This window comes from Megalops cyprinoides, chromosome 2, assembly GCF_013368585.1.
Source record: "Megalops cyprinoides isolate fMegCyp1 chromosome 2, fMegCyp1.pri, whole genome shotgun sequence".
In the NCBI taxonomy this organism is placed as follows: domain Eukaryota; kingdom Metazoa; phylum Chordata; class Actinopteri; order Elopiformes; family Megalopidae; genus Megalops; species Megalops cyprinoides.
In genome coordinates, this window is record NC_050584.1 from 9888013 (window position 1) to 9914710 (window position 26698).

The window sequence follows — 26698 nt, forward strand, 5'->3', positions numbered from 1 at the left end:
TTTATTTGAGCACATGTGAACCCATGTCTGGCAACTTGCTTGTAAATTTTTGACTGTTAAGAACAAGTTTTTGAATTGGGTATTCAAACACTGATATACATGTTTTCATTTTGTATATAGGTACAATGGCAGAGCTTGCCTTTTCACAAATGACTCTTAACTGGAAGAAAGACTTCAAATTATTTTTCTTCAGCACATTAACACATATTTTCATAGTGTCCTCACTTCACAAAAATGAATCACAAACCTACAGCCAGATCTATTTCGTTACGTCATGTGTGATTAATAATAACAATGGATCAAACCACAGCTTCATAATAACAGGTCAAACCACACCGCAAGTTCATTTGGGTTCTCTTGACAGTGTATAAAAAGAAATTAAATTCTGTCTCATCAAGCCACGATCAGAATTTTGTCACTGACCACCAACTGACTATTTAGAATGAGTTAAAAATCGAGAGTGTGAGTGCTTGATGAGAAAAATGAGATACGCAACTTGGCCACCTACCTAAATAAGTGAAACTTTTCTGCTTTAATGACTACAGTCCAAAATGATTTTAACAACATTCACTACACAAAAAAGAATGTTGGCAACTTTATTGGCCATAATTATCTTTAAGAAATACAATATACAAATTGGTAAAGGAGGGGAGGGGGGGGGGCAGTAGAAAAGGAAAATGAAAGCTTAAAATGAGTGGAGTGAAGCTCTATCTTTCATATCAGGGCTGGTCTAAGCAGGGTGGGGTGGCAGAGGGAGAGTGGGCAGGTCCACCAAGAGCTGAGAGGGAATGTTATTCCTTCATCTGTAAAGATTTCTCTGTCCTACTTAGAAAGAAAAAAAAAGCCCAACTAAAAAAAAAAAGAAAAAAGTAAAAGAAAAAAGAAAAGCCAAGTTTATCTGGAGGAAAACAGGCAGTTAGCCTCTTCAAGTAGAGGGATATCCCAGTGTCCAGTGCTGTGATCTGTTGAAGGGGGGCATCAGGGCTGGGGGAGGTCTACATCAGCGAGCATGATGTCCTTCCTTGCGGAGCACCCCCATCAATCTTCTCTACCTCCAGGATTATCCTCTTAAACACCTCCACTGCAGTCTAAAAAAGGCACAGGAAACACAGTTTGCTCAGACACTGTGGATGGGCACAGCACAGGAAACGCAGCACAGTCAGATGAAGTAGAAGCAAACTTCATCTAAAGCAAAAACAGGTTTATTATACGCATGATGGCATGGCATTCTGGAGCAGTACAAATACAGAAACAAACTGCACTGAAGGCTCTGGCTCGCAGGCAGTAGAGGTGCTGTATACCACCAGCTGCAGCAGAACTGGTGCCTACAATAACACACTGAACTATAATGAACTGAAATCCAACATATGAACAAACTGCCTAATCACTAACTCACAATTAATAAAGAGTTAAATGTCATCAGCATGACAACCAATGCAAATCTTCTATTTCTTATTGTTGTTCAGTGAAGATGAAGGGGGTTTGTCTCCTCATGAACTCCCCAATAATCATGGAAGATCATCAAACATGCAGTTAATAAACAACTTACAAATTAATTAGAAATGAGGTGAGAGCACTTAATAAACACAGATTTAAAGTTGAGTTAGACAGCTAGAAGCAACCCATGAATTCTTTGAAAACCCAGAACAATATACTTTGCTTTCAAAACTTTACTGTCCAAAAGTCACAGCAAAACAGAGACAATTGCTGTAGATTTATCTGAAACAATGTGCAAAAAAAATGCAGGCTCTCTCACGCATTAGATTGCTTCCTATCAAATGGATAAGATCTGCCTCCTGCAGGACAATGCGGAAACAACACCACACAGCAAATATAATATAATGGACAACAGATGTGGAATTCATCTGAGGAGATGTGCATTCTTGTATCCATTCAGAAGGCTTTAAACACAAGAGAAGAGTTTGCGTTCCCAGTTTTCTTTTTCCGGACAGAGTAAAATCAAGTAAGGAAACAGAGAAACATTTCACATTCAATCAATGCTGCACACTTAAAATCAAAGCAAGTTCCAAATGTATTACTAAACTTTCAGTCCAAAAACCTTTGCCACAACTTAGACTCTTTGGGCTGAAAGATTAGTATTCAATCTGGAGCTTGCACTTGATTCTAAGTTTGTGGAAGTTCTTGTTAGCATTTACCTCCAGCATCTAAGCTGTATTTTGTTGGGTGTGTGGCAGATCTCCTACATTCCGTCACTGTCAATGGGGCCACTAACACTGATGGTACCTATTTGCAAAACTAAAGTTTATGCAAAGCATAAAACATTACTTTCGAGAGGCCGTGGCAAGATCTCGTGGGACTTAACTGGTCGCAGTCTGGTGAGTGACAAGTGGTGACTGGCCAATCAGACATTGTTAGCCATACACGTGCTCCAATGTCTTTGACAAATGAGGTATTCAAATACATGCATCTAACGTGAATTATGTGTTTGCCTAGGGACCTCATCAGCAAGTTGAGTCCTATACCCATACCACTAGTGGTTCATCTGAAACCGAGAGCTCCATTTTTCAATGTCATGCTACCCCTAAGATTAGTACTGCCCTGCAATGCTTTAGCGCATTGACAATGGACTGCCCCAGGAGACTGAGTAATTTGAGCGATCAATCTTTATTGCTTCTACAACCGAAAGATCATTCTGCTAAATTGGTTGAAATCACTGTATCTGAATGCAGAGCAATCTCTCCCTGGCTTTGTTTTTCTTTTAAAGAAAGGAGGAAAGAATATGAATGATCCGCCCTGTTAGCCCAAGGTCCTTATGCCGTCCAGCTGCAACATCTCTTCCTGGCATGGGGATGGAAAATATGAATGTACGCGGGTGGACGTCACAGTGCGTCTGTCCATCGAGGCTGAAGCCAGCACTGTGACCTTGCGTTAGTGGCTATTCCTTAGCTCCGAATATAAGTCAGGCTGCTGTGTACTAAGACAACCAAGGGAACAATTCTACCTCCCCGTGGGCCTGAAGCCAGCTGTTGGCGACATCTACCACTCATCGGTCGCTTTTGACAACAGCGCTTAGGTACGCAGCAGAAACATTTCTGGAATCACTTCGAATTTTGAAATTTGCAGGGAAAATTCTTGGTCACGCAACAATGCCTATTGCAAGTGACATGACCACTCCGTTTCTGTAGCAGTGAAGAAGAGTCACGGTTTGAAATAATTACCCCTCTGGGAGGCAATTATGGTTTTCTCTTACACTTTCACCTGGTAGGGGACAGTGAGTTCTGGGCATGTCTGAAGTGTCTCTTCAAGATATTTAACAGAAAACGAAGTGACAGTCAAATTTAGAATGAATTACAGAAAGGCCTCAGTCCCATTTGATCTCTTAAAAACTGTTCATGTTTTTTTTTTTTTCCTATGGTGGTCCCTACATTTCAGGCCATTTAAAGCCAATAAGAGGAAGAAATGCTGGCGTTAACAGGAGCAGAGCTGTTTGAAAGCCATTATCACCCTGCAGAGTCCCTGGTGTGGCTGGAGCTAAGCTTTTGAGCCTCGGGGCCGTCTGATAGGTTTAGGATGTAAGCTAATCTGTTGAAAATGTAATGCCTCTCTGAAGCCTGGATCTCCTCTGTGAAGATCAAAACATGCAGGGACACGGACGCCATAGCAGCAGACTAAGCGACCAGACTCTCTGTGTGGGGCCTTAAGGTGAACACCCGGAGACTGCTAATCTCAGCAACACAGATGTAAACTCGCCTGTCACAGAAATAAGAGGGTTAAAGAGGACTGGGTCTGCGGAACATGGAAGATGCACACAACTGAATGCCACACACGTCTGTAACAGGTCAAGAGGAGGAGGGCCCCTGAGAGCCAGAGACACACTGGCATCTCCTCTTTTAGCTTTCCACTCCAGTGAGGTATGAGGACATGTCAGGTATAAATAAGGCTGGTTCGCTGCGAGCGAAAAATGACGGGTTTTTAGAGGGATAATCGCATGGGTTATCAGAAAAACAAAAGGACCAAGCAAATTTACGCTACTAAATGAGATGTGAATAACATCAAAATTACAGTGCAAGGCAGCACTGTTGTGTAAGGAGGTGAAGAGACAAGACGGTGCTCACAGGCATGGATAAGAAGGAATCAAATGTGGCGAAATGAGGGCAGGAGTGGGTGGGAAGACGAGGTGTAGAAGTAGCGACGGAGTCCTGACGGGCGATGGTTCGTTACCTGGTTCTCTTTAGCAGATGATTCCATAAAGGCTGCGTTCCAGGACTCTGCCAATGCTTTCCCTTCTTCACAGCTGATTACCCTGGAAAATATAGAAAACCACAGAAACCTCGCTCCTGAAATCTTGAACCACAGCGCAGCAAGACTCCAAATCTCAGGCCATCCTACTTCCATGCATGACATCTCAAAAAGAGGGGCAAAATTTTAAAAGTGGCTGTAGAGACTTAGTGTGATACTTGGTGTGACACACTTAAACAGGAAAAACCTAAGTTTGTTCTTTCATTCATCTCAACAAAGTGGCACATAGGGTAGTTACCAGTTGTTAAGTCAATCTAAGTCCTTCTGAGTTTATGAGGGAAAGGTGTGGAGAATTTAACTTTCCTTGCAGTCATGTGTTCCTGCTTTGGTATTGGCTGAAAATGTCCGTTTCTTTCTTCAGACCGCAATTAATCTTGTTGAATTTCATGAAACAGGCTCTGAAAGAATGAAACTACCGAGGGGGTATACCACACCAGCCTCACTGGCGCAGAGGAACACTGGTGAACTGTTTGGCGAGGAAAAATATCTTGACCACAGTGGAGTGGAATGGAATCTTGGCAGAGACGATTTTGCACAAACTGATTTTCTAGAAGATGGTAGGATGGAGGGTTATTGACAGACTTAGCGACAGACAGCAAAGCTTTGGCAGAGACTATTTGAAAGCTTCCCTCCATATGATGGGCGTCCCCTATAGGTTGACCTAACGACTGGTAATATCATACAGTGCATAGAGTCATCTGGAGAGAACCATGAAATGAGGAGCACAAAGAGTTAACTGGATGCTTACGGCCAATGCACATTAGTAACCCAAACCCATCGCCCTGGAACTGCTGACTGTCATAACATCCGGTCGGCCATCTAGCACTGAGATTTACTGCTGTGGAGCAATCAATAAAGAGTGGGTGTATAGCTGCCTTTAGGCTTTGTTGTAAACATACCTGTGCTATACTGTGTTCAATGAGATATACTCTTCCACTGACACACAGTGCCAAGGGGTTTTAGCTAATTGAAATAGACATACTTAGGCAGAAGTCAAGCCTAAATATTGCAGCAAACTAATATAATGTAATGAAGACAGAGGAGTGAAGTCATACAGAAATTATAAAATGAATAGGCTTCAAATGAAAACCCATAAAAAAGACAGGCTGGCTGGAGTAAGTGAATCTGCCAACTTTGAATGAAGCAGAAACACACAACATTCATGGTGACAGAACCTTCCGCAGCTGCCCCTCAGCACGTCCGCCATAAACTGTAATACAGTGGTGGACTGAACACCTCTTGACATCACCGGGGATTTGTATCGAGCGATGTCACTTCCTGCACTGATAGGGAACAAGCTTCCTGTTAGAGGGCGGCAATGCTCCACTTCCTGCATGCCCTGGGGTGATGGAACACCGAGAGGGTGCTTGCTGACCCATTTCTAAGCGTGTGACGCAAAGTTTCCGATTCTAACCGGGGCCCCCGGGGAGCTGATGCATATTCAGCCTCAGAACCACGGGTCCTGCGCGGCTGCTCCTCAGCACGCCGGTCTGACGTCACGGACTGCGGGTCCCGCTTTCCAAACGGAGACGGGATATCCCACAGGAATGCCAGAGCACAGCGACGCTTTGTTCCCCAGTGTGCGGGCCGGTGAAATAAATCAAGAATCTGGAATACGTGGCCCACAGGCATTCTGCAGCACAGTTTATGATTTATACACTTTATGAATGGCTGTGCCATGACTTGTAGCTATGGCATTTGTTATCTGGGGGATATCAGGGAGATATTATCTGTTCCAAACGTGAGAGCTTGAGGGCCAATAACGTTTTAACTGATTCCCACCATAATGAGGTCATACTTGGTGTAACTACAGCACGATAAATGTGGATGCAGTCTACAGAAATCTTGGCTGACTACAACAGCCCTTGTTGGCCCTTGTTTATTGGGCTATCTACCCCTGACATAGATAAGTCTAAGGGGAGAGAGAATGATGTGTGAATGACACAGATTTTTGAAGAAAGCAGACTAGATTAAATGAAAAAAAAAGATAAAAGACTCTACAAAGTGTGTTATTTTATTCCGTGTCTCATTTCCTCTTCAAACAAGTCCAAGAATCACTTTAAAAAAGGAAACTGCATATCATTACTGCTCGGTGAAGATGCACTTAATCCTGACACATGGAATTGGCTCTCCTGCTGAGGGGACCTGCCGTCTCAAGAGAATTTCTCTTGTCTCAATATTTTAGCGTCTCCCAAACTCCATCTCCTTTATGCACAGACGACTCATTCAAGTTAATCTAAACCCACGGTCCTCAATTTGACTCATTCATCTACTCATCAAAACCCCACGGTCCAGTGCTGATATTGTAAAGTGCATGTTCTGTCAGACTTCATTTGGTCACAGCAGTTTCTCCCTGAGCACTCAGCACTGTCTTTAGCGTTTATATTGGATCAGACGTTTCTGTACTTGCTATATTTAATAACAATGCAACGTACCGTTCCATGTGTAGATCTTTCTTGTTTCCAACCAACATAATGGGTACTCTGTAGATGGAAAAACAGGCTGTTACTTCATGAACAGCTCAACAACGTACATATTTTTAATCAAATGTACAAGCCAGGCAAAAAAATAATAATAATAAATACTTACTGAACTTTACCCACCATATCCAACAATTTTTCATGGATAACCTTTACTACTTCAAAACTGGAGACAAAAAATACAAATATAAAAAAATGTTAATGATCTTGCATGCTTAAACCACAAGCATGCAAAAATATAGTTAGCATTTCATTTCAGTGAGGCCATCTAATTGATTTCTATAGACAATACTCATTCCGTGTCATACGTCTCCTGAGAGTAAAATGTTGAAATGACATCAAATCTTCTGTATGAAACAGATTGCAAGAATTATAATATTGGCTATATGTATCAGAGTACAGGTTGCGCGCATGGATGTCACCATTTTTTATGTGCTATCCCAGAATATAGTATAGCAACATCACTACATGTTCAGTGAAACTGAAGTGGACAGCATCCAGAAAAGTCTGATAACATGATGCTTAACATCATCTGATGTTAACAGGAACAATTTAAAAAGGCCACTTAGCTACATTGTGACCACAATTCATGTAGGACCACAAGTGATAACATTGCAAAATAGCAATCTATAGTCATATAATATAAAGCGAAACCTCAAACACTGCATTTGAGTGAGACACAAGGTTCAGCCCCCTGTCTGAAATTCATACAAGTGTCCAAAGAAAAGCCCACCGTTGGGGTTAGGTGCCCACATCTGCCAGACTTTGCCCCAAAGGTTTTTCCAGGATCAACACATCACTAACTCCTCATTTAAAGGAAGCTTAACACACCACAAAGCACTCCTGTGGCACCCCAGGCCTGAATCCACAGTGTATAATAAGACAACAGTTTGACCTGACCAGTGGTTAGAATTAGCCATGTGAATCGCTATGCCTCACACGCCAGCATGCAACCCGAGGAATTCTGCGCCAAACGTTAATTCAGAGCACTGTGAGAGATTACAGCATTCTGCCCCAGAATGTGCGTTCCACCAGAAATGATGTAATTTGAATAGCCGCGTCATCCCAAATGCCTTGATTATTAGATGGTCCACACCTCCGCCGACACCCTAACAATTGGGCCAAGCGTGACAGCAATCAATTATAGAATGGGACAATCTACAATCGAGAACCATCCCACAAAAAATGGCATCTTGACTTACTCAAACAAATGGTATCCTGACTTAACCAAACACGGTATTCTGATTTCATTACCATACAGAGTTCACTCCCGACATCGTAGAACCCAAAGCCAGTGCTATTCACGTGCTTCGTTACTGCTTTTTATTGAATTACAGACAGACTTTTACATTGACACGCATTCTTCCTCTCCATCCTCTTTTTCCTCTGATAGCACTACATAGCGTGTAGCATCTCTGCGTAGTGAAGAGACAGAGGCCACGAGTGTGGACTGAACTATAAATGTAGGCACAACTCGGCACGCACTGTGCCAGGCGTTCTTCCATGTCTGTCTCTGACCAGCACAGAAAAGCGACTGCCTGAGCGTCAGCTGAGTCACCCTTGGCAAGTCATGTCCACAGATGAAGGATCAGCGGGAAGGCCCAGACCGAACAGCATTTTGTAACTCAAATCAAACGACCATTTTAAAGCAACACCTTCGGAGAAGCCTTCGATTTGATGCCAGGTATGCACTTCAATGTCTGGTTGTGTAACTGGGCTGCATTTTGGACAAAACGAACTTAGTTGGCTGTGATGACAGTGGCTGAAAAGCAGTCCCAGTGGTCTGAGTTAGGGAATTATTTTTGAAAGTTAAAGCTTTTCATCGAATCTGAAAACTCATATTATCACATTTGCCTTGTGAGGATCACCATTACATAAAAGTGATTTGATACATGCATTCCACTAAATTCTGTTTTAAAAATGCCTTTTAAACACGAGAACTGTATTTCATATTTGTTAACAGGTGTTTTTTTTTTTTTTTTTCCTAAAAATGTGTCAGTATTTCAAGTTCCTTTTAGCTTGCAGCAAGGAGCTAGTCACATGGAATTATTTCCTACACTGGATACATGAAACAGGATTCAGAAGGATGAGCTCTGCTCTCATTTTCACAGCCAGCTGAGCTGCTCACAAACAACATTCTTACTAACATACCAAAAAAGCTGGGTGAGGTTTGCACATGGCGGCAGGGCCTGATTGTAAAAACAGGAGGTCACACGTCTGGTGAAGAATTACTCGGTCATCAGAGCATTTAACCAAGAGATCCTGTCACCCGTCAAAGTGTTCCATTACCAGCTGAATGGATTTTCACTCTGCAAAGGATGTAAGCAAAGTGTTCTTCCTCTTCGCTGACAAGCTCCAGCCCAACTGATGGTCAGAACGGCAAGCCTGACAATCCCACAATCCAACTGGTGAAAAAAAAAGGGGTCAGCGACACGAATCGCTGACTGAGACAGACGCAGTGTCCGCATCAAATCGCACATGTGCTACTTGAAAGGCCGAAATCTGGAAGGGCTGATAGCAGCCACTAAGTGTGCTGCCCTGAGGAGCAGCTGCATCAAGGGAACAAACCCACCTGTTCTGAACCACCACTACTCTTCAGAAGAACAGTCACATCAATCCCATTCAGCACTGCATCTTCTGAATACGGACCAACAAGTAACGGAGCTACACTACAACAGAGGTATGCCAAATTACAATAAATTCTTACAAATGTTGAGAATTTCTTTAAAGTAGGATTATTAGCATTTTTCATATTCATTGTTATTTTTCCATTGCCTGAAATGTTCCAGTAACCTGAAATGTTTTAGTAATATATGTAAAATATGAGTAATAAATATGCAAAGTACTTTGCTCAAGGGTAAAATATCATTGCATCATTGGGGGTATTACAGTGCTAACGCATATTAATATCCAGTTAATTAGACTAAATTACATCAAAGGAAAATCTCCTTCATTCCAACCCCTTAATCCTTTCAGGCATCTCGACATCCTATGGGACTGAATGTTTTAGGAGGCTGTAATCCTTTTTATGTTTATAGAGGAGTCATTAATGAGTATCTAAATGTAATGTGCTCAACTTGGTCAAAGCTTACATTGTTCTTTAAAAAAGGCCAAACAATAACATTCAATGTTATCCTCACCTTAGGAGGTGAACTACAAAACTAAAACAACTGATTTTACTACCAGGTAGAAGATTTACAGTGTTAATTAATATAAGATCAGTACTCTCGGTTGAAATGTGAACGGTCCTTTTCAACTGTGTGGCACCGATAGACTTTCACAATTGTGAACACAAGAAGGTCTCTTTGACATTCCAAGGATTCATTTAACACATAAACCTTTGGGGTACGGCAAAGGATCGGGAAAAAAAAAAAGATGACAAGTTAGGGCGTTGGGACATTAAGTAAGGGAGAGCACTTGTCAGAGGATGTTGACTCAGAATCAGGGTAATGCTGTACAGTCCTGCATCTTGGTGAACGGGCCCTCAGTGAGTGGGAGCAGGCCTGACAGCCTCTCCTTTGACTGGGCAAGCGGAGGAGATCACCAGCACCATGGGCAGCTCCCGTGAATCCCTTTGCTGGCCCTGCCGCAGGAGGCTCCAATCACGGTCTCTCCCAATCACGTTCGTCATACCTCGCTGCCCTTCAGCCAACCCCAGCCCTCCCCCCCCGTGTTCCCAGTTCAGCCTAGCACTGAGTTATAGGTTGCAGAGAATGGCTCAGGTTAAAAGAGAACAGCCCGCCCCCAATTTGCACAGAAAACCAGGAGCTATACTGATGGATAACACTAGTGAATTGATGTGGAGACCAAATCAAACCACATTAGGCACTATGGCATTTAATGCCTGGTGAGGAGAAATTACATTGTCAGATACTGAGAAATGTGCAGGCTCTTCAAACCATGCAATCAATATGACTTTGTCTTTAAGAAGGCTTGATATATGTATGTACAAGTGCTGCTGTATACAGATCAAAAAGACAGATCCTAAAACTTCCTTTAATCAAATCTTACCAAAAATAGTGAACTCCAATGATGTCAGAATGCAGCGAAGGGCGAGAGCAGTTACTCCACCCGGCCTCGAACCCAGGTCTACGGAGTACCAAACATGCAGACTCGTTGGTATGGCAGTCAGAGCGCATACTCGACCGTAGTGACGGCACTCCGTCACACAGAATATCATTTACATTGACTACCAAAGTCCCATGACCCAGTCGGTGAACTCTCACCTATTTGTCTATACTGGAAATGGCTCTTCAACTGGATGAACCTCCATCCAACAGAAACAAAGAGGTGCTGTTGTTCATAGTGTCTACTGCATAGCAGTACTATGGCAAAGGTTTCTCCACAAGTGTCTGCACTGCACAATTCAGCTGATACAATTATATTTGTGTCCACTTGATTTGCTGGAAACATTGCCCTACAAGGGCAATGAATGATGCGCAGCATGTTATGAGAGGCAAGAGCACAGCAACTGTTTTGCTTGTTAAAGCTACGGCATCCAGTTAAGATGCCAATGTAACTTTGAAGTTATGAGAACAGGGAGCATGTGGACATAATGGGCCATAACAATGCTGCTCTATTTATTAAATACTTCTAGTAAACCCAAGGCTTTGAAATTACATCCAATCACCCAATGGGTTGGGAATGTAGCGTAGAGCTCCCTGAATTGAAGTCAACGGTTTTTCTACAAAACAAATACAGGAATGTTTTGTGAACTTGAGCCCACAACTCTTTGTTTAGGAACCTATCATTTCCACATTTTATGTAAGAGGTCATCTGATCATTGGAAATATATTTATTCATGCATCAGGCACTGGAAAAGACAAATATTGATTACAATGATATATTTACACCATCTTTCATCATATGAAGTAACAAAACAGCCCTATTACCGAATTTAGTACATACACGGCATTCATCACAATTTTTTAGGATACTACAGTATGCCTCTAGACACTTAAAAAAGTACTACATCTCATAAAAATAATGAAAGAATAGGATAAAAGATACATCAGTCTGACAGACACCACAAACAGTTCATTTTGGTGTATGAGCCCCAGATGTAAGTTATTATTTAAGTAGCTTCATTCCATTCATCTTGTGCAAGCTCCACTAATAATATCTGACTTAAGAATTGAGTTTTGTTCCTTTCCCAATATGTAACTGCTTGTAATTTTTGTAATCTGAGTCAGCGTTGTTACCTAAACTGAAGTGAAATACTACTATGTAGAAAAAAAAAATGGTTCAAGAGGATGGGTATGAGAATGACAGGTCTGGGGAGTAGGTTTCCCATGAAAAGCCTCAGGAGGATTCTTGAGGCTTAAGAGGGACACTGAGTCCCACCCATCTGCACCGCAGCAGCTGTGGCCTGGTTTGACTGTGGGAAATTCCAGGGCTGAGGTCACTGTGAGTCTCTGAAATATGACAGGAGTGCGTGTGCGAAGGCATGCGATCAATACCTCTGAAAGCCTTCATTTTAAAACTGAGCTATCAAATAAATTCCCTGGAGTTTTTTTATACACGCACGTGCACACATGTGAGTGTGCAAATGCAAGTTCACATGCCCGCGCGCACACACACACACACACACACACACACACAGAGCACTAGATGTGCTGATGAGATTTCATAATGTCTCCAGCTGATATTGGACAAGTTGGGGAGAGCCAGAGGCATAGCATGCTCCATCTCCAACAGAATGGATAACATAGCTGCCACAAATAGCTTACCATTATGTTTTTCCACCTGCAGTAGATGACAAGTCAAAAAGGGATTCTTATTCTTCAAGGTTGAGGAAGGACGGTGCACTTGGGTAACGTGGTTTTAGATTCCCGTATTTGACTAACTGTTCAATGGCTGAGTTATGCATTCACAATGACAATTCCCCTGAAGAGAAATGGATGTTTCAAGTTGAGGCCAAGTTCAGAGAGAAGAGAGCAATAGCATCTGCTCAGTGTAACAAGGCAACCATCCATTTTCCATCCATGTGGAAGGAAAGCTTTTACATGCACCCACTTTCACACTTTCACCTTTTATGGTATTACTAAAGCATTTCTGAGAATATGCTATGTTGGTATCTTTCAAAAGAAGAGTGAAAGATTTAAAGTATTACCACTCTTGATACCACATGCTGTCCATGAGGGAATACTAAATACTGTTCTGGAACACGTACAAATTAATTAAACCAATGCATGTAACTTTTACTTGCGCTTGCTATAACCTGTTAGAAACCCACCAAAAACCCTTTGAGACAGATATTGCTGGATTAGGGGAATCAGAACTGCCTCACTACAGTACAATTTTTGAAATTGAGGAATTGTACTGTGTGTTTCAGCAATGATGTTGGAGCCAAGCAGTGGTGCCCATTGTTGCTGCCCTACGTTTATACGGTTATAAAGCACTTACCATGACTGAAGGACGGGAAAAACTTGCTACCCATACATATATAACGCGACCCTACTTTTTCTGCCCGTATATTGTGCGGCCACTGTTTGCTGTGGTAGCTGTCTGTGGATGGATTAAATAAACCCAAATGCTCTTGCCACAGTTCAATAAGTTCCTCATCTTACATTTCTGTACAGTGTGCATTTTTGGCTTGAAGCTCGCATTTTATCTGTTATTCCACGACTCCTTCACCACTTTTCACTATTGTTCCACAGGAAACGCTAAATGCTAAGAAAAAACTTTTGTGCTAACATACTGCACCATTGAACGGTTATTTATCATTAGCTGTTGGCACTCCCTCACTCACTCGTGAAAGCCAATACTGAATGGCAATTGAAGGAAGTTTCAACACTGCTTTATATCCACTCAGAACTCTAAAGGCACTTGAAAGAGCAATTAATGCTGCTCACAGGAGGACCTGACACACCCCAAGATCTAAGGTGTTAAGTCAAAGTGGGACTTCAGCATTCACCTGCAGAGCTTCACCAAGATTCGCTGCAAACTCGTGAAGACAATTTTAGGAACTAAATTAGGGTTAAACCATAATGGTGTCTGAAGCATAAAGAGAACACTCACAACTGAGAATAATGAGGCAACATTTCCCTTGCCACCCCTCCCTCCCCTGCCCCCCACCTGTCAGTGAAAAGGGGCTCCACAACAGTGGAACACAATTAGCTTTGCTCCACCAGGGGAGGGTGGCTTATGTTTGTCAGGGTCTCAGCTGTGAGTGTACAGGATGCTGTGGTGAGATGCGCTTATGCTGCAGTTGGTGATTCCAAAGCTGTGGTGAACATACCATAATGAAGAAATAAATACCAGGCTTAACAACACTTACATATTTCACTTAATTTTGCACTTCCAATCCCACACCTTGTTATTCATTTAACTTCTGCCTCCATACGAAATACGCAAAAACTACTCAACTTTGCACTGAGCTCATTTTGGGCAGGTTAGTTTCAGACCTCATGCAAGAGGCAGACTACATATTGTATAAAAGACTGCACTCAGCAAAGGTTTGCCTGTAAAAGTTTAAGGTATTATGCAAGTATGTGAAGCTACTTGAGCTTTAATGCCCTTAAAAAGGTAACGGTTCAATTTCTTACCCTAATGCTACATGAATGGCAAATATTGTCAGACCAAAATAATGAGTCTGCTACAGCCTGTTTCAGAGGTGGGACACTCTTCATCAGTCATTACGTGAATCACACATACTCTGAATATTAGCCAGATTTTTATTTTAGCATGCTATGAAACCACATGTAAAAACTTTTCCCACCTACCTTTTGCTTGACGTGACTGAATACACAAGAATGTATCCATTGATGTCTATGGAGTATGTCTGAGGGAAAATTGAGTATTCATCCTGAAAAAAGAGGACAGATTTTGAAGAGAGTATTAAGCGGCTGAAATGTGTAATAACAACAAAAAAGAATACCAGTTAGCACTAATTACAGATGAATTACAGGAACTTGGACAACTGACTGCTATAGAATCTCTGGAAAGACTCTGTACACAAAGGCGTTCGTATTACAACATGTCTGTCCCACAGGTTTCCATGAAGAACATAAGGAATGAAAGAGGAAATACAACACTATTAAATGCTGACAGAGCAAAGCAGACATGCTTACCTGCCCAGCTGTGTCTACCAACTGCAGATGGTACTCCTGTCCATTTACTGTGATCATTTTTGTAAATGCTGTGGAGGAGAGAAGAATGTGAGGTCCAGCCAAAATAATATCCATCCCAGACACAACAAGGGCCATTTGAGACATTCCAACGTAACAGCCTTTCCTAGAAAATTACACAATCACTAATGCTATTAATATCATATCATTTCTTTTAAAATACCTCTCACTTAAAATACTCAGACCTAGTAAGTATTTGTGCATCTATTGATCTAGGTTTCTGTGCAGAAGACTTACAATGAATATAAATCAAGCAACACAGGCCCATAGGCAAAACAAATGACTCAATCAGAGCCTCCATCTTGTCATTATTCAAGCCAAAAGATGTGCTGAGAGCAAATCACATCTTTCAAATCCAGCATTTCCAAGTAAAATGAACAGAGGTCTTGGCTTTAATTCTGATCAATCAGAAGTTTAATGAAAGTGATTTCTCAAGATCAGCACTCTCATTGGTAAGGATTCCCAGCCAACAGAAAAACGGACTTGTCCTCACTCATTAATGCGGGAAGTAGCTTACTTAGAGCACTGAGTAATTCTGAATTGAAGGTGGGGCACTGTTGAAGCAAAACTTTCTCCAAATAAAAGTTTAAATGGGGTACAGAATGAATGCATTTCACTGTAAGTTGCTATAGGTAATGTCTTCTAAGCAGTAATAATTTTAGAATTTTAGCTTGACAACAAACTTTGTCTGTAAAAAACAACTTAATATATTAACACTTTCAGTAAATATACAAAGTACATCTGAACAGTCATTTGAAAAAATGTCCAATAAGGATCTTTACCATGGCTACAATACTGTACATGACTTGAAGGGCCCAGTACACTAGTACGGGATAAGTCCCTTTATTATGTTGAAATTTCACTCCATTATCCATCATTACCTTGCCTGTATTGTGCAACTGGGAATGCGCCATTGAAGAGGGGCACATGAGACAAACATAATTTTGGTAACTGAATTGACATTTTGCTACTGCAGGCTCAGAGAACAACTGCATTGACAGAAGTCAAAAGTGTTGATGTTAACATTCATCTTTACCGATCTTCATCACCGTCACGGACAACTTCAGTAACTGCTACTGTGAAAGTAGAAACACGATGATACTGTGCCTTACACGGCAGCCAATGTGCAGATTCACATTCACAGTGTTGCACTGCACTTCATATACCTTTCGCATCACATACATTAGCCTGTTTGGTGGTCCAACCCCTAAAGAATTAAGCACACCAAAGGGCCTTTCAATCAGTTTTTAATCAGTTTAAACAATTCACCATTTCAAAAGCTGTTAATTATATTGTAGGTAGTAGGTACCAATATCTTCCTCACAGTGCTATAACATAAACAGCGCTTAAAATGCAATTATACTGGTTCCATTCCTTATCTTCTTCGCAATATGAAGTACACAAATACAATCTCACATATACCCTTGCAATTCAATCAAATCAGGCCAGTCCAGAATAGCACAAAACCAAAATTAAATTTTAGATGTCACCACTGTCTGCTGTTGAATAACCACAGACGTCTAACTGACAATAGACCAAGATAGATCTATTAGGCATTTAAAACGTCAAGCAAATGACTGAGGTATGGGTCACACTGTCAGTATAATCCTAAAACAAATTGAGAATCCACCAATATAAATCCCACAGCTACACAGTAATGCACTTTAATGTTCCCCAAAGAAAATGAAAATTCACTTCGACTTGAATTTATTTGAGTGCTTTCAATGTAGTTTATTTCAACAGTATTAATAATCTGGCCTTCCTACAGATCACATAGTGCTGAAGGAAGTGCCAAATGAAGTAGAGTGATGCATCACTTGATTGCTCATACTACGCCTCAGGAAATATGTGTGGACCAGGCAAAGCTGTCCTTTAACGAGACTGACAGCTGAAAGCACAGACAACCGGCTCCCACAGCATCAGGACTGAATCCCATATGTAGCTGGTACAGATGTGAATTCCAAGAAAAATGAGAGAATTGCCACACGCTGGCAGTATGTTTGTAAGGAAAAAGCTTCACTTTGTTTTAAAAAATTCTACTTTAAATTCTAAGTCTGAGATAATGAATGGGGATGTAGATGAACTGTAGCCCAGGGCAGGAGAGTAAAATGATCCTCACACCACTGCTGAATGGAAGGAGAAACGCAAAGAATCAGTGCATGAACAACTGAAAATAAAGGCTCAGGTCTTGATGAGGAGGATTAGGGAAGACACTCAAACATTTTTCAACTAAAAAAAAAAAAAAACAGCATACTCAGTTCTTTTGCAGAACCCCACTACAACGATTGATGAGTGGCTGACCTGCAACCTGCTGGGCATTACTACAACATTTCCTCTCAATACCAAAAACAACACCTGTCCATGCTACACTTCACCATTCTGCCCTTCACAATTTAAATGTGCCTCACTGAAACAAGATACATCCAATCAGATTAACCACTAGTCAGTACTGAAATATTTAGCTGCGCTCTGAGGGGCTGCGAGCCAGCATTCTTGTGCAAGAAATCATAAATATGAAATCGATAGTCTACATTGTGCCTGAGGAGGATTACATTGACATTTCCTCCATTCTCCACCTTTCAGTGACAATGGAAAAAAATAAAAGAGTCTACTGCACTAATGAAACAGGACACAGCTCTGCAGGCATATCCTACTGGCTTGGCTGTGTTTCTCAGGTAACTACTACGCTATTGGTAGCACAGAAGGGGTGAAACGCAGAAGAATACTCAGAGTGATCAGAGTGAATGTGGGGACTTGTGACAGGGCTTTTGACATTCGAAAAATGAGCAATAACATTTTTCGAGATACCTCACGAGAGGAGGAACTTAAAGTTCAGTGTTCAATCACGAATTCAAGCTGGTGCTCCAGACGACAGCTGGCTATCAATATTCATGACAGGCGGAAATTATCCGCTGGGCTACTTTTTGGGCAATGCCAGCTTTCACCATATAATATCTGGATTTCATCCCCCAACAAGCATAGAGAAAGCTGTTTCACATCTTGAAAAGAAATTAATAAATCTGTATCTTTGTAGGGCTTCTCCACAATCCCTAAACATCCATATGACAGTATCTGTATGCACACATTCACTCAGCCTATGAAATTTCATTCAAATTTGGAAACACTAAGTGAGTACCATTTGAGATGGTGATTCAGTGCGTAACATTTCACATTTACTACGTGGTCATAAACACTTACCACTGAATGCAGCTCTTGTGTATCTCATTGACAGTTTCACTGCCTGTTAAAAGGATGCTAAAATGTAAAACTGCTGGCATAATGGCTGACTCATCAGCAATGCATGTAACTTATCCAAGTGTACTAAACAAACACCTGGTTTGAAATGCCTATTCAAATAATTCTGCAATAGCCAAAAAAAAAATTAACCTGGTGCTGACCACACATTGCGGGATCTAATGTATGAACTGACCACTTGACTTTGCACTGAAATCCGTGTTAATGCTGGACAGAAATTTGCCTGCATCACTTAGTCTTAGAGGAGAGTAAGGAAGTGGGGAAAAATGGAGGCGTGTGGACAGAGGTATCAATCCTAAGGGATCAGACTGCCAGGGAGGCCAGGAGCACCGTTTGCCTCCAGTGCCCATTAGATTAATTGGACACACAGGATTTACAAGGTTTAGAGGGTGTCTCATTAACTTTCCCTCTGGCTAGCTGAGCTGATATGAAGTTCAGGCAGTGCTCGAAACTGATTTTAATTAAACGCCACTGCACACTTGCCCAGAGAAGAAAACAACTGCAACAGAAAATGGAATCCACCAGAAACCTGGAAAAATGGGAGGGGGGAAAAAAAAAAACAAAAGGGCAATTCAGTTGAGAAGAGACTACAATGATCCCAATTTTGCTTCCTTCTAGAGGGGAATAAAGAATGTCAGTTCAGCATCCATAGAGACTATATACATCCTGGGACACTTTGGTTTGTTTCCTCCATATGAGTGAGGTCACTGAACGGAAATTGCATCAATTTTCTTTCTCCTTCACAGCCTTGGAGCTGTGCATAGCAGTTACCAAAATGAAGCTCATTATTCATCTCAAATATCTCAAGTGTAGTCCAGAGTGTGGCCTACTTATGCTACCACAGATGGGCGGGAAATTAGTTGCACCTTTTTTCATTCACTCTTAAAAGTTGCATCAGGTCCTTCAGATCTCATTCATAAATTTAATTAAGGGGCTGCGAGATGAATGTTTCTTTTCAATTAGGAACACCTAACAAAAGGCACTGGCATGCTAATAAGATTAAATTACTGTTTCGTTTTTCATTAAATTTTCAAGTTTTTTGCAAGCACCAGAAGACATCAACTGTAGCAGTATAAACACTTTCCACTGGGACTCATTTGAGTGTCTCAAAAAGCTGATTTTTGGAGAAGCGTTGGAAATACGTAAAACGTATTAATATAGGATATTTGAAGATGATTTAATGTCACTGAATTTATCTTAAATACATCTGATTTGAAAATGAGTAAAAACAGGTTTCCCCTGCTAGAAGAAAGGAAATAAACTAATTTGCCTTTACAGGTTGTGGACAGGTTAGGATACTGAAGTGTTTGACATCTAGCAGAACATTGCTGTTGCTCTTTTGAGCAAGGTGCGTTTTTTTTTTCTTAACTACTCCTGCCAGAATCCAGCTACACAGCCTAAATACCCTGTCAAATACAAAATATATCAGGCTAGGTAAAGTTGATTTGGCTAAATGAATTTTGTTCAAACTTACTATACTTCCATTGTTGGGATCATAATGAGTCTGACATTTTTTAGCATTGAGATATTTGTGCTTTAAAATTAAGAGCAACAAGCTCATTCCTTTGCAGTGATTCTTCAAGGTTGTGTAGCGATGTAAGAAAGAAGAATTGTATCAATAAGTAAATCACCCTACATTAAATATCATCAAAGAAAACACCCCTACATTTAAACAGGAATTTTGTCTCCAATTCTGTGACAGTATCAGTATTAGACACCAGATTAGCAGACCATTTCATGCTTACCTCTATATTCCCCAAATTCATTTCTCATTCATACATTCATCTCATTCTATAATCACCTTCATCAAAGACTGAAGAAATTATTGAAAGTACATGCTATTCTCTGCATCCTGCAGATACTTCCACAGGATATATATAGCATATCAAATCAGAGACACGTTGTCTTAAAGCCTTGCCAGTTTCACTGCACAGGCCTCAATTCCTGTGCCAGTTTGTCAAATAAGCCTAGGCACCAACTCTTTGGTCAATGATCTTGCATAAACACTTGACATTTTGGGAGATTTCACCTCATATAACCTCGTAGCTGAAGACTCAGCAGTACTTTTTGCAATGCAGGAGTGTACACATGGGAGCACATATTTAATTAATGAATCAAAAACTGATCCAGCCGCTGTAAGTGGCTGCACATAGATGCTTAATGTCTGTTTCCACGCAGAGCTATGAAAGAGGAGGAGGGGGGAGGGGCGAGCTTTCCCCGGCCCTGTCGGCTACGGTTAGCAATGCCGCTGCTTCAGTGCACTCCAGCGAGACGCAGCGTCTATTTATAGGCAGAAAATACTGCGGGGGTGCAGTGGAGGGGAGAGGAGCGCGGGGGCGTTGATGGACTTGGAATAGTATTACCCACGCGTTCGTGCCAGCAGATCCCCTCCCAATCATCTGGGGAATTTAGCGAGCATGCCACGGGGAAATGGAAGGCAGAGGGCCGCTCCACAAGATGCTGAGGTGAGCCACTCGAGCCTGAGCGTCCCTTCGTGTCTGCCCGCCCAGAACGGGCTCAGAATTGCGGTCACTTCTGTGCCCGCATACGGGTACGCCGTTTGGCATTCGAGTCGCGCCCCCTCGACCTCTCATGCGCTCCCCCTTCCCCCTGCATCACCTGTTCTCACGTTTATGCCTCACTGCACTCCATCACATTCGAGCGCCACCGCCGTTATCAACACCACTGTACTGCAGCCTGAACATGCTTACAGTAACTGATCGACTCTACGGTCAGTTGCCTTGGATACAGTAGCCATAATAGCATATATCATAATAGCTGATAATTATGAAAATTGATGAAGTCTTGACATCTTGACGATTTTTTTTTTCCTGAAGAATGCAGATATTTCTCTTGAATAAAAGAACAGCATAATATTCAGAGAAACAAAAGGAGAAGGATAGGGTTATGGGGTTTGGGAGTGCCATTTACACCATATATAAATCTAACACTTCCCATAAGGACCAATATTTCCCTAGTACAGTAAGTGGTACTGTGGTGTTGGAGAAAAAAAAAAAAGTAATTCGGTGTGTATGTGTGTGTGTGTGTGTGTGTAAGTGTGTGTGTGAGAAAACCGTCACGCTTCACAACACTAGCAGGGTTAATGCCTTTGATGATGATTTCACAGTCTTATTCACTGATGATCTTTTATTTGAGCATTATTATTAGTCCAGCATTACAAGTTAACAGAACCATTAAAAGTGAAATGAATACTGACTAACATACCTAACTGCCTTGATTTTTATTACTGTGACTGTATTTATTCTCCATTATAATCTCATCTACTGCACAGCAATTATTCACTTTCTACATGCAAGCTGTCTGAGTGAGGCAAAAACAATGGTATGAAATACATAATGATTTTAGACACTTTTTCAAAAATACAATACTTTCATAATATGCATGTTACGTATGGTAAGATTGCGGTTTCATGTGCAACGCTGCTTCTCTTCCACAAAATAACCAAATCACTAGGGTTCCAGTCAAGTGCACTCAATTCAAACCTCTTAAGCCCAGAAAAACACATCTGCTTTCCGATTAATAGCACAGTTCCATAATTACTGCACTGTAGTGCCACAAGCTATCTGTAAAACGTCCTTTGCAAAGCAGCAATATGCAGAGGGTATTTCCAGGAGTTAAATAACAATTGGCTCCTCAATCAAAATTGGCAAGCCACGGATGTTTTTTAAAAAAAAAAAAAACGCTCATATTTTGCACCTGCCGACACTACTCAACTGTGAACTCCTCATATATCCTCATGTATAACCAGAACATCAATCACATTAATTGACACAGTACTTAATAAGGCTCGTCCTAATGTTATCAAAGATGCGACACGATGGTTGCTCTTTTCCTACAGACAAAACAAGCTGCTAATCATCAGTGTTGTTACAGTAAGCTTTCCTCTGTTTTTGGTTTTTCACTGAATTGTCCCCAAATGCCACATGAAGGATTATACTGCTCTGGTCTCCCACAAAGTGCACAAATATTCAGGAGAATGCAAGGCTACTCTTGAACACTGTGCTTAAACTTCACACTGTACTCTCCTTCAACCATACAGATTTTAGTGTTTTAGTTAGACATAGATGGACATAACTAAATGGCAGATGTTAAAGGACCAAAGCAGATGAGGTTATCAGACTGTGTTCAGTCCCAAGAGGTAAATATACCACAATGTGATGACAATACTCTTTTCCTCTGCTCTGTAGTTAAGAGCCTATATCTATTATCCCTTATTCCAGGCTTAGGCGATTGTGACAACTGAGTGCAATTTGGCCATTCCTTGAATGTAATTCAAATGTTGCAATGGTAAACACTGCTCATCTAAGAAATATGTAGACAGACACTCGGTTCTAAGGATAACAGCTTCCACATAAGGATAAACCTGACAGAAATATAGATACAAATATTTATTGATGCATTGGCCACTTTGTTACTTGCCATCTGTAAAGTCTGTAACATTTAGAAAAGCACATAACCACTGTATCACTTTTTAATTTAACACAGTTAAGTCTGGTCCCAAGCAAGTAGAGTGAATAAAGTGAATTATCTGGCACATGTGTAACTCATGTGTTCCTGACAAAACATTTTCAAGACAATCAGTCATTTGAAATAACACAACAGGAAAACAATTACAAGATCTTTTGACTACTGTCAGCAGTAATAAACTTTATGCTGCTTATACTGCTTATTTTGAAGTCGATGCAGAAGAACTTTATAGAGTATAATTGTATGCACACATGCCTTTGTTTTATTTTTCTTTTATTATCTTTTTTTTTTCTTTTGCACTATTTATCCGTCCCCAAATATTGCCCATTTACAATGTCACACTGCTGGGCAATGTCCCCCTGCCTCCTACAGTCTTCCATTTACTCCATCACAGGCACCACAGCGAGGCTATATCAAAAGCTAAAAGTAATAATTTCATCATACTGCACCAATAACATGTCCTCAGCAATTTTGTACTTCTGAAAAATTGTAAAATTAAAAAAAAAAACCTTTTACCTTTGGTTAAAGAACTACGCAGCAGTGGAAGGGTTATCTTAAATTAGCTCATTCTATTAGCTAATCCTCATTATTCTTGGCCTCCCTCATCAGGATTGCCGATTTTGTGACACACCTCTACAGCACCCATAAACATAGGCCGGGATCAAATAAAACTGCAAGTCAACTTAAGGGAAAAAGCTATTTAATAAAAAAAAAAAAATACCCGGCTGTATTCAAGCACATCAGCCTAATTCTCAGCCTCATGTTTATAAGGGATAAAAATCCAGGAAACAGGAAGAGATGTGGCCTGGAATTAAGATTGGTCAGGCTAAAGGCAGGAAAAGAGGGCAAGTTACAGCTTCTATTCAAACAGTCCTTTTGCCTGTCTCCAACTTTATAAGCCCCACTGTGTTAACTATTCAATAAAGAATATTATCTACTCACAAAAAAATGAGTAACCACATGCCACACCTGGATTCTGCAGAAATGAGGCACAACTGTTGCATTCTTGTCTTCGATATTGTGTGGTCATGTCATGTAAGATTGCTTTTGTACTAACACTGCCACAGTAGGATATTACAAAAACTGTATTATTTTGCTGCAACGTTAACTTGAATTTGAATCTAATATGTAATAACAGCACTCAACAGCACTCAGAAATAAACTGCAATTTTTTCTCAGAGATCTGGCTTCCTCAATTCAGAAGTCACTTTGTCATAATACAGCAGCAGCTTCATCTGAGACAGTCCCTTTTTGTTTGATTAAATTGCACTTTTCCTTCAGACGACATGGTGGTGTTGATTAAATCCCAGGTATGGTGTCTGACAGGCTGACTGCCGGGATTCTGAAGGCGCCAGTGAGCGGCCTGCTCCTTCACCTCCTCCTAGTCGCACGGGTGGATTTAGGTCTGTGCTGTTGCTAGTGCAGTGCCACAGTCTGCCATGAATGAAGTGGGGGTGGGGACTTCAGGCAGACACCTGGCTGAATTCCCACACATCTCGGAGAGCTGGGTTTCCCTGCCAACGGAGTCGTGCGGCACGCACTGTAAGAGGATTGTAGCGAGGCAGTCACGACTCGCCTCCACACACACACACACACACACACACACACACACACACAAACACAACCGGTACTGTTACTCAAGTCAAAAGCTACATATGCAATCACTGCACCACATGCTGTGCCAGGGTCTCCCTAGGTTGCCAAAGCAACAAGACCTTATTGGGGGGGGTCTGATCACTATAAAACAATTCATTTCTTAAGTAGGTACATTGACCATTAAGTAAACTGAAATAATGCTGAACATGCTGGTATAATGTACTCAGTTTTAGAGTTGTCTTTAATGGAAGTTCAATACCTTGTAAGGGGACAACAAAAATCTCTAATCTTGCCGTTCAACTTAATTGATCCACTTCTTCAATTGGGTTTTGTACTGATAACTGCTGCCATAACTTAAGTATAATTAATTTGAATTAAGCTGTTAGGCAACGACAATGTTACATGTATTAGCACTCAAGTGTACATCAATAATACAATCATACTACATCTTTTTATTTGAGGAAATCAAGGGTTTCAGTGTAGGTAATTAGCTACATCAGTAATTTAATGAATGGGGTTGCCCTGGCCACATGCAAAAACATGTCCTTTGGTCAGTTCTCTTTCTACAGTCAAGGCATCAGCAGACCAGTAAAATAAATTCTGAAGAACAAAACATAGATTAATAGTTATTTATTTAAAATGACAAAACATGATGTTGTAAGTGCTGGTTTCATGCACTATGATACACCATGTTAATATTTAACATGATTTTCATCATACTCAGGACTCTTTCTGTGTGCCCCTTATCACCGGCGCATGTATTTTAGTCTCTTAAATTTAAACGTCAAGTTAGGACTAGCACACGTTCTCACAAGCACAAACAGCGGTTGTGTAACTTGTCAAAGGGCTCCAGCCTTTAACTAAGTCCATCAGCAGTTGTCCTTTTTTGATGAACAGGAGGGATAGAATGTTGACATAGGTTAACCCTGAGGCCTTGGACATTCCCCCAGTAACAGTGGGCCTTTGGTCAGCTGGCAGCACGACCAGTGCCCAGTGCCCATTCTGTGCCGCTGCCCACAGATACCACCGTGTGGGCCGTGCCCCCCGCGGCGCCCCGAGGGCCGCATTCCTCTGTGCCGCCGGAGGAATGCTCCCGCCTGACTCTGCTCCTTTCTTTCCAGAGCCTCTGAGCACGCTCCTTCTGCCAGCATCTCCTCCGCACATTCCCAAGGGCCCCTCTGCCGAGCTCACATCTGTGCCCGCCCATCCAGCCCCGGCCCTGCGGGAATCAGAACCGGGCTGCTCAATCTGACTGGCTTAATTCCTTTCTTTGGGGCTGTGGCCCGCGATGTTCTGCAGCACTCTCGCCACGAGAGGCCTGATCAAACACTAAATCTGCGTCCTTATGCGAACAAGTTTCAGCTCAAGCTAAGCCTGTTTCAGTAGCATACGATGTAACTAAAATTGCCATTCCGAGGTTCAGTATTATTATGTGTGAAATCTGTGAATGTGAAGGGTGTCTCTGTATACTCAGTGTAGATGACTATGGTGCCTTGTCTTGAGTTGTGTGAACAATGGGCCCCGTTAATTCTTTTTCTTAGCGACTGGAAGTGCTATCTAATTTTTAATCCACAAAAGGCCTTGTTAAAGAGCATCTGCACTTCCACACCAAGGCTTCATAACCCCTGTCATACAGACACAAAACCCTGATTGCACTACAAGAGAAACATGTAACCATGGCTATTATCCAGTTATGTGTATTTAATAGACACGGAGAGAGAGCAAAGCAACTGGCACATTATGGACTTTATCTCAGCTCCCCATCTCTGGCCAAGAAAAGCTATTTAGCCTTCTGTGGTGGAGTTTTACATTAGTATTTTTCTTCTTTTCTCTCCAGCTCTTTATCAGAAACACTTCACTGAGATGTACAGCGGAGTATTCTCATTTGAGACTCAGCAGAGACCCACTGCAGCTCCAGAGAGAACAAGGGGGCATCACAAGCAGGACTGCGACACGCTGCCACTCATACCGAAATGCTGCACATTCAGTGCCATATCTCAGTCCCTGGATTCACTGTGTCTGTGTCACCGAAACCCACGTCATGTCACACAGCTCCCTTCTGCAGACTATCTCCACTTCAGCCCCTATTCAATGGTTCCGACATCTGAGGAAAACGGTTCAAAATGACCGACCAAACAACCCACCAGAAAAACAGACAAGGGTTTGAGTGCTTCCAGTTTCCCTTAAATGTTTCTGCCATTTTAAGGAAAAGTATACCAGTCACATGATCTGAGCTTTGTTTTATGCCCTTGGGAAACTCCTAAGGCTGTGAAGCAACTGTGATTTCAAGGAACAAAAAGTATTTCCGCAAAAAGGAAACAAAGGAGCACTCTAACACAAATGTTAGAAACTGATGTTCTGTTATACATTACTTCATAGCCCTAATCGGCTCCAAAGTGTTGCAGTCAAACACCTCTGAGAGCATGAGCCAGTGAGCCTATGCTGTACATAGTAGTGATAGCAGTAGTAATAGTTTATTTCGGTCCTTAT

The 26698-nt window shown here is 41.5% G+C and overlaps 1 protein-coding gene across 1 annotated transcript in view; it reads right to left on the minus strand.

The window, feature by feature from the left end:
• Nucleotides 1-653: 653 nt before the first annotated feature.
• Nucleotides 654-26698, minus strand: part of rheb (Ras homolog, mTORC1 binding) — a 38621-nt gene continuing 12576 nt past the window's right edge. The window contains exons 3-8 of the mRNA XM_036521519.1: nucleotides 14813-14880; nucleotides 14465-14547; nucleotides 6850-6906; nucleotides 6696-6743; nucleotides 4183-4264; nucleotides 654-1088 (exon numbers count right to left, since the gene is read on the minus strand). Coding sequence (XP_036377412.1) covers nucleotides 996-1088; nucleotides 4183-4264; nucleotides 6696-6743; nucleotides 6850-6906; nucleotides 14465-14547; nucleotides 14813-14880 — 431 coding nt within the window. The 3' untranslated portion in view covers nucleotides 654-995. The remainder of the gene's footprint in view (nucleotides 1089-4182; nucleotides 4265-6695; nucleotides 6744-6849; nucleotides 6907-14464; nucleotides 14548-14812; nucleotides 14881-26698) is intronic.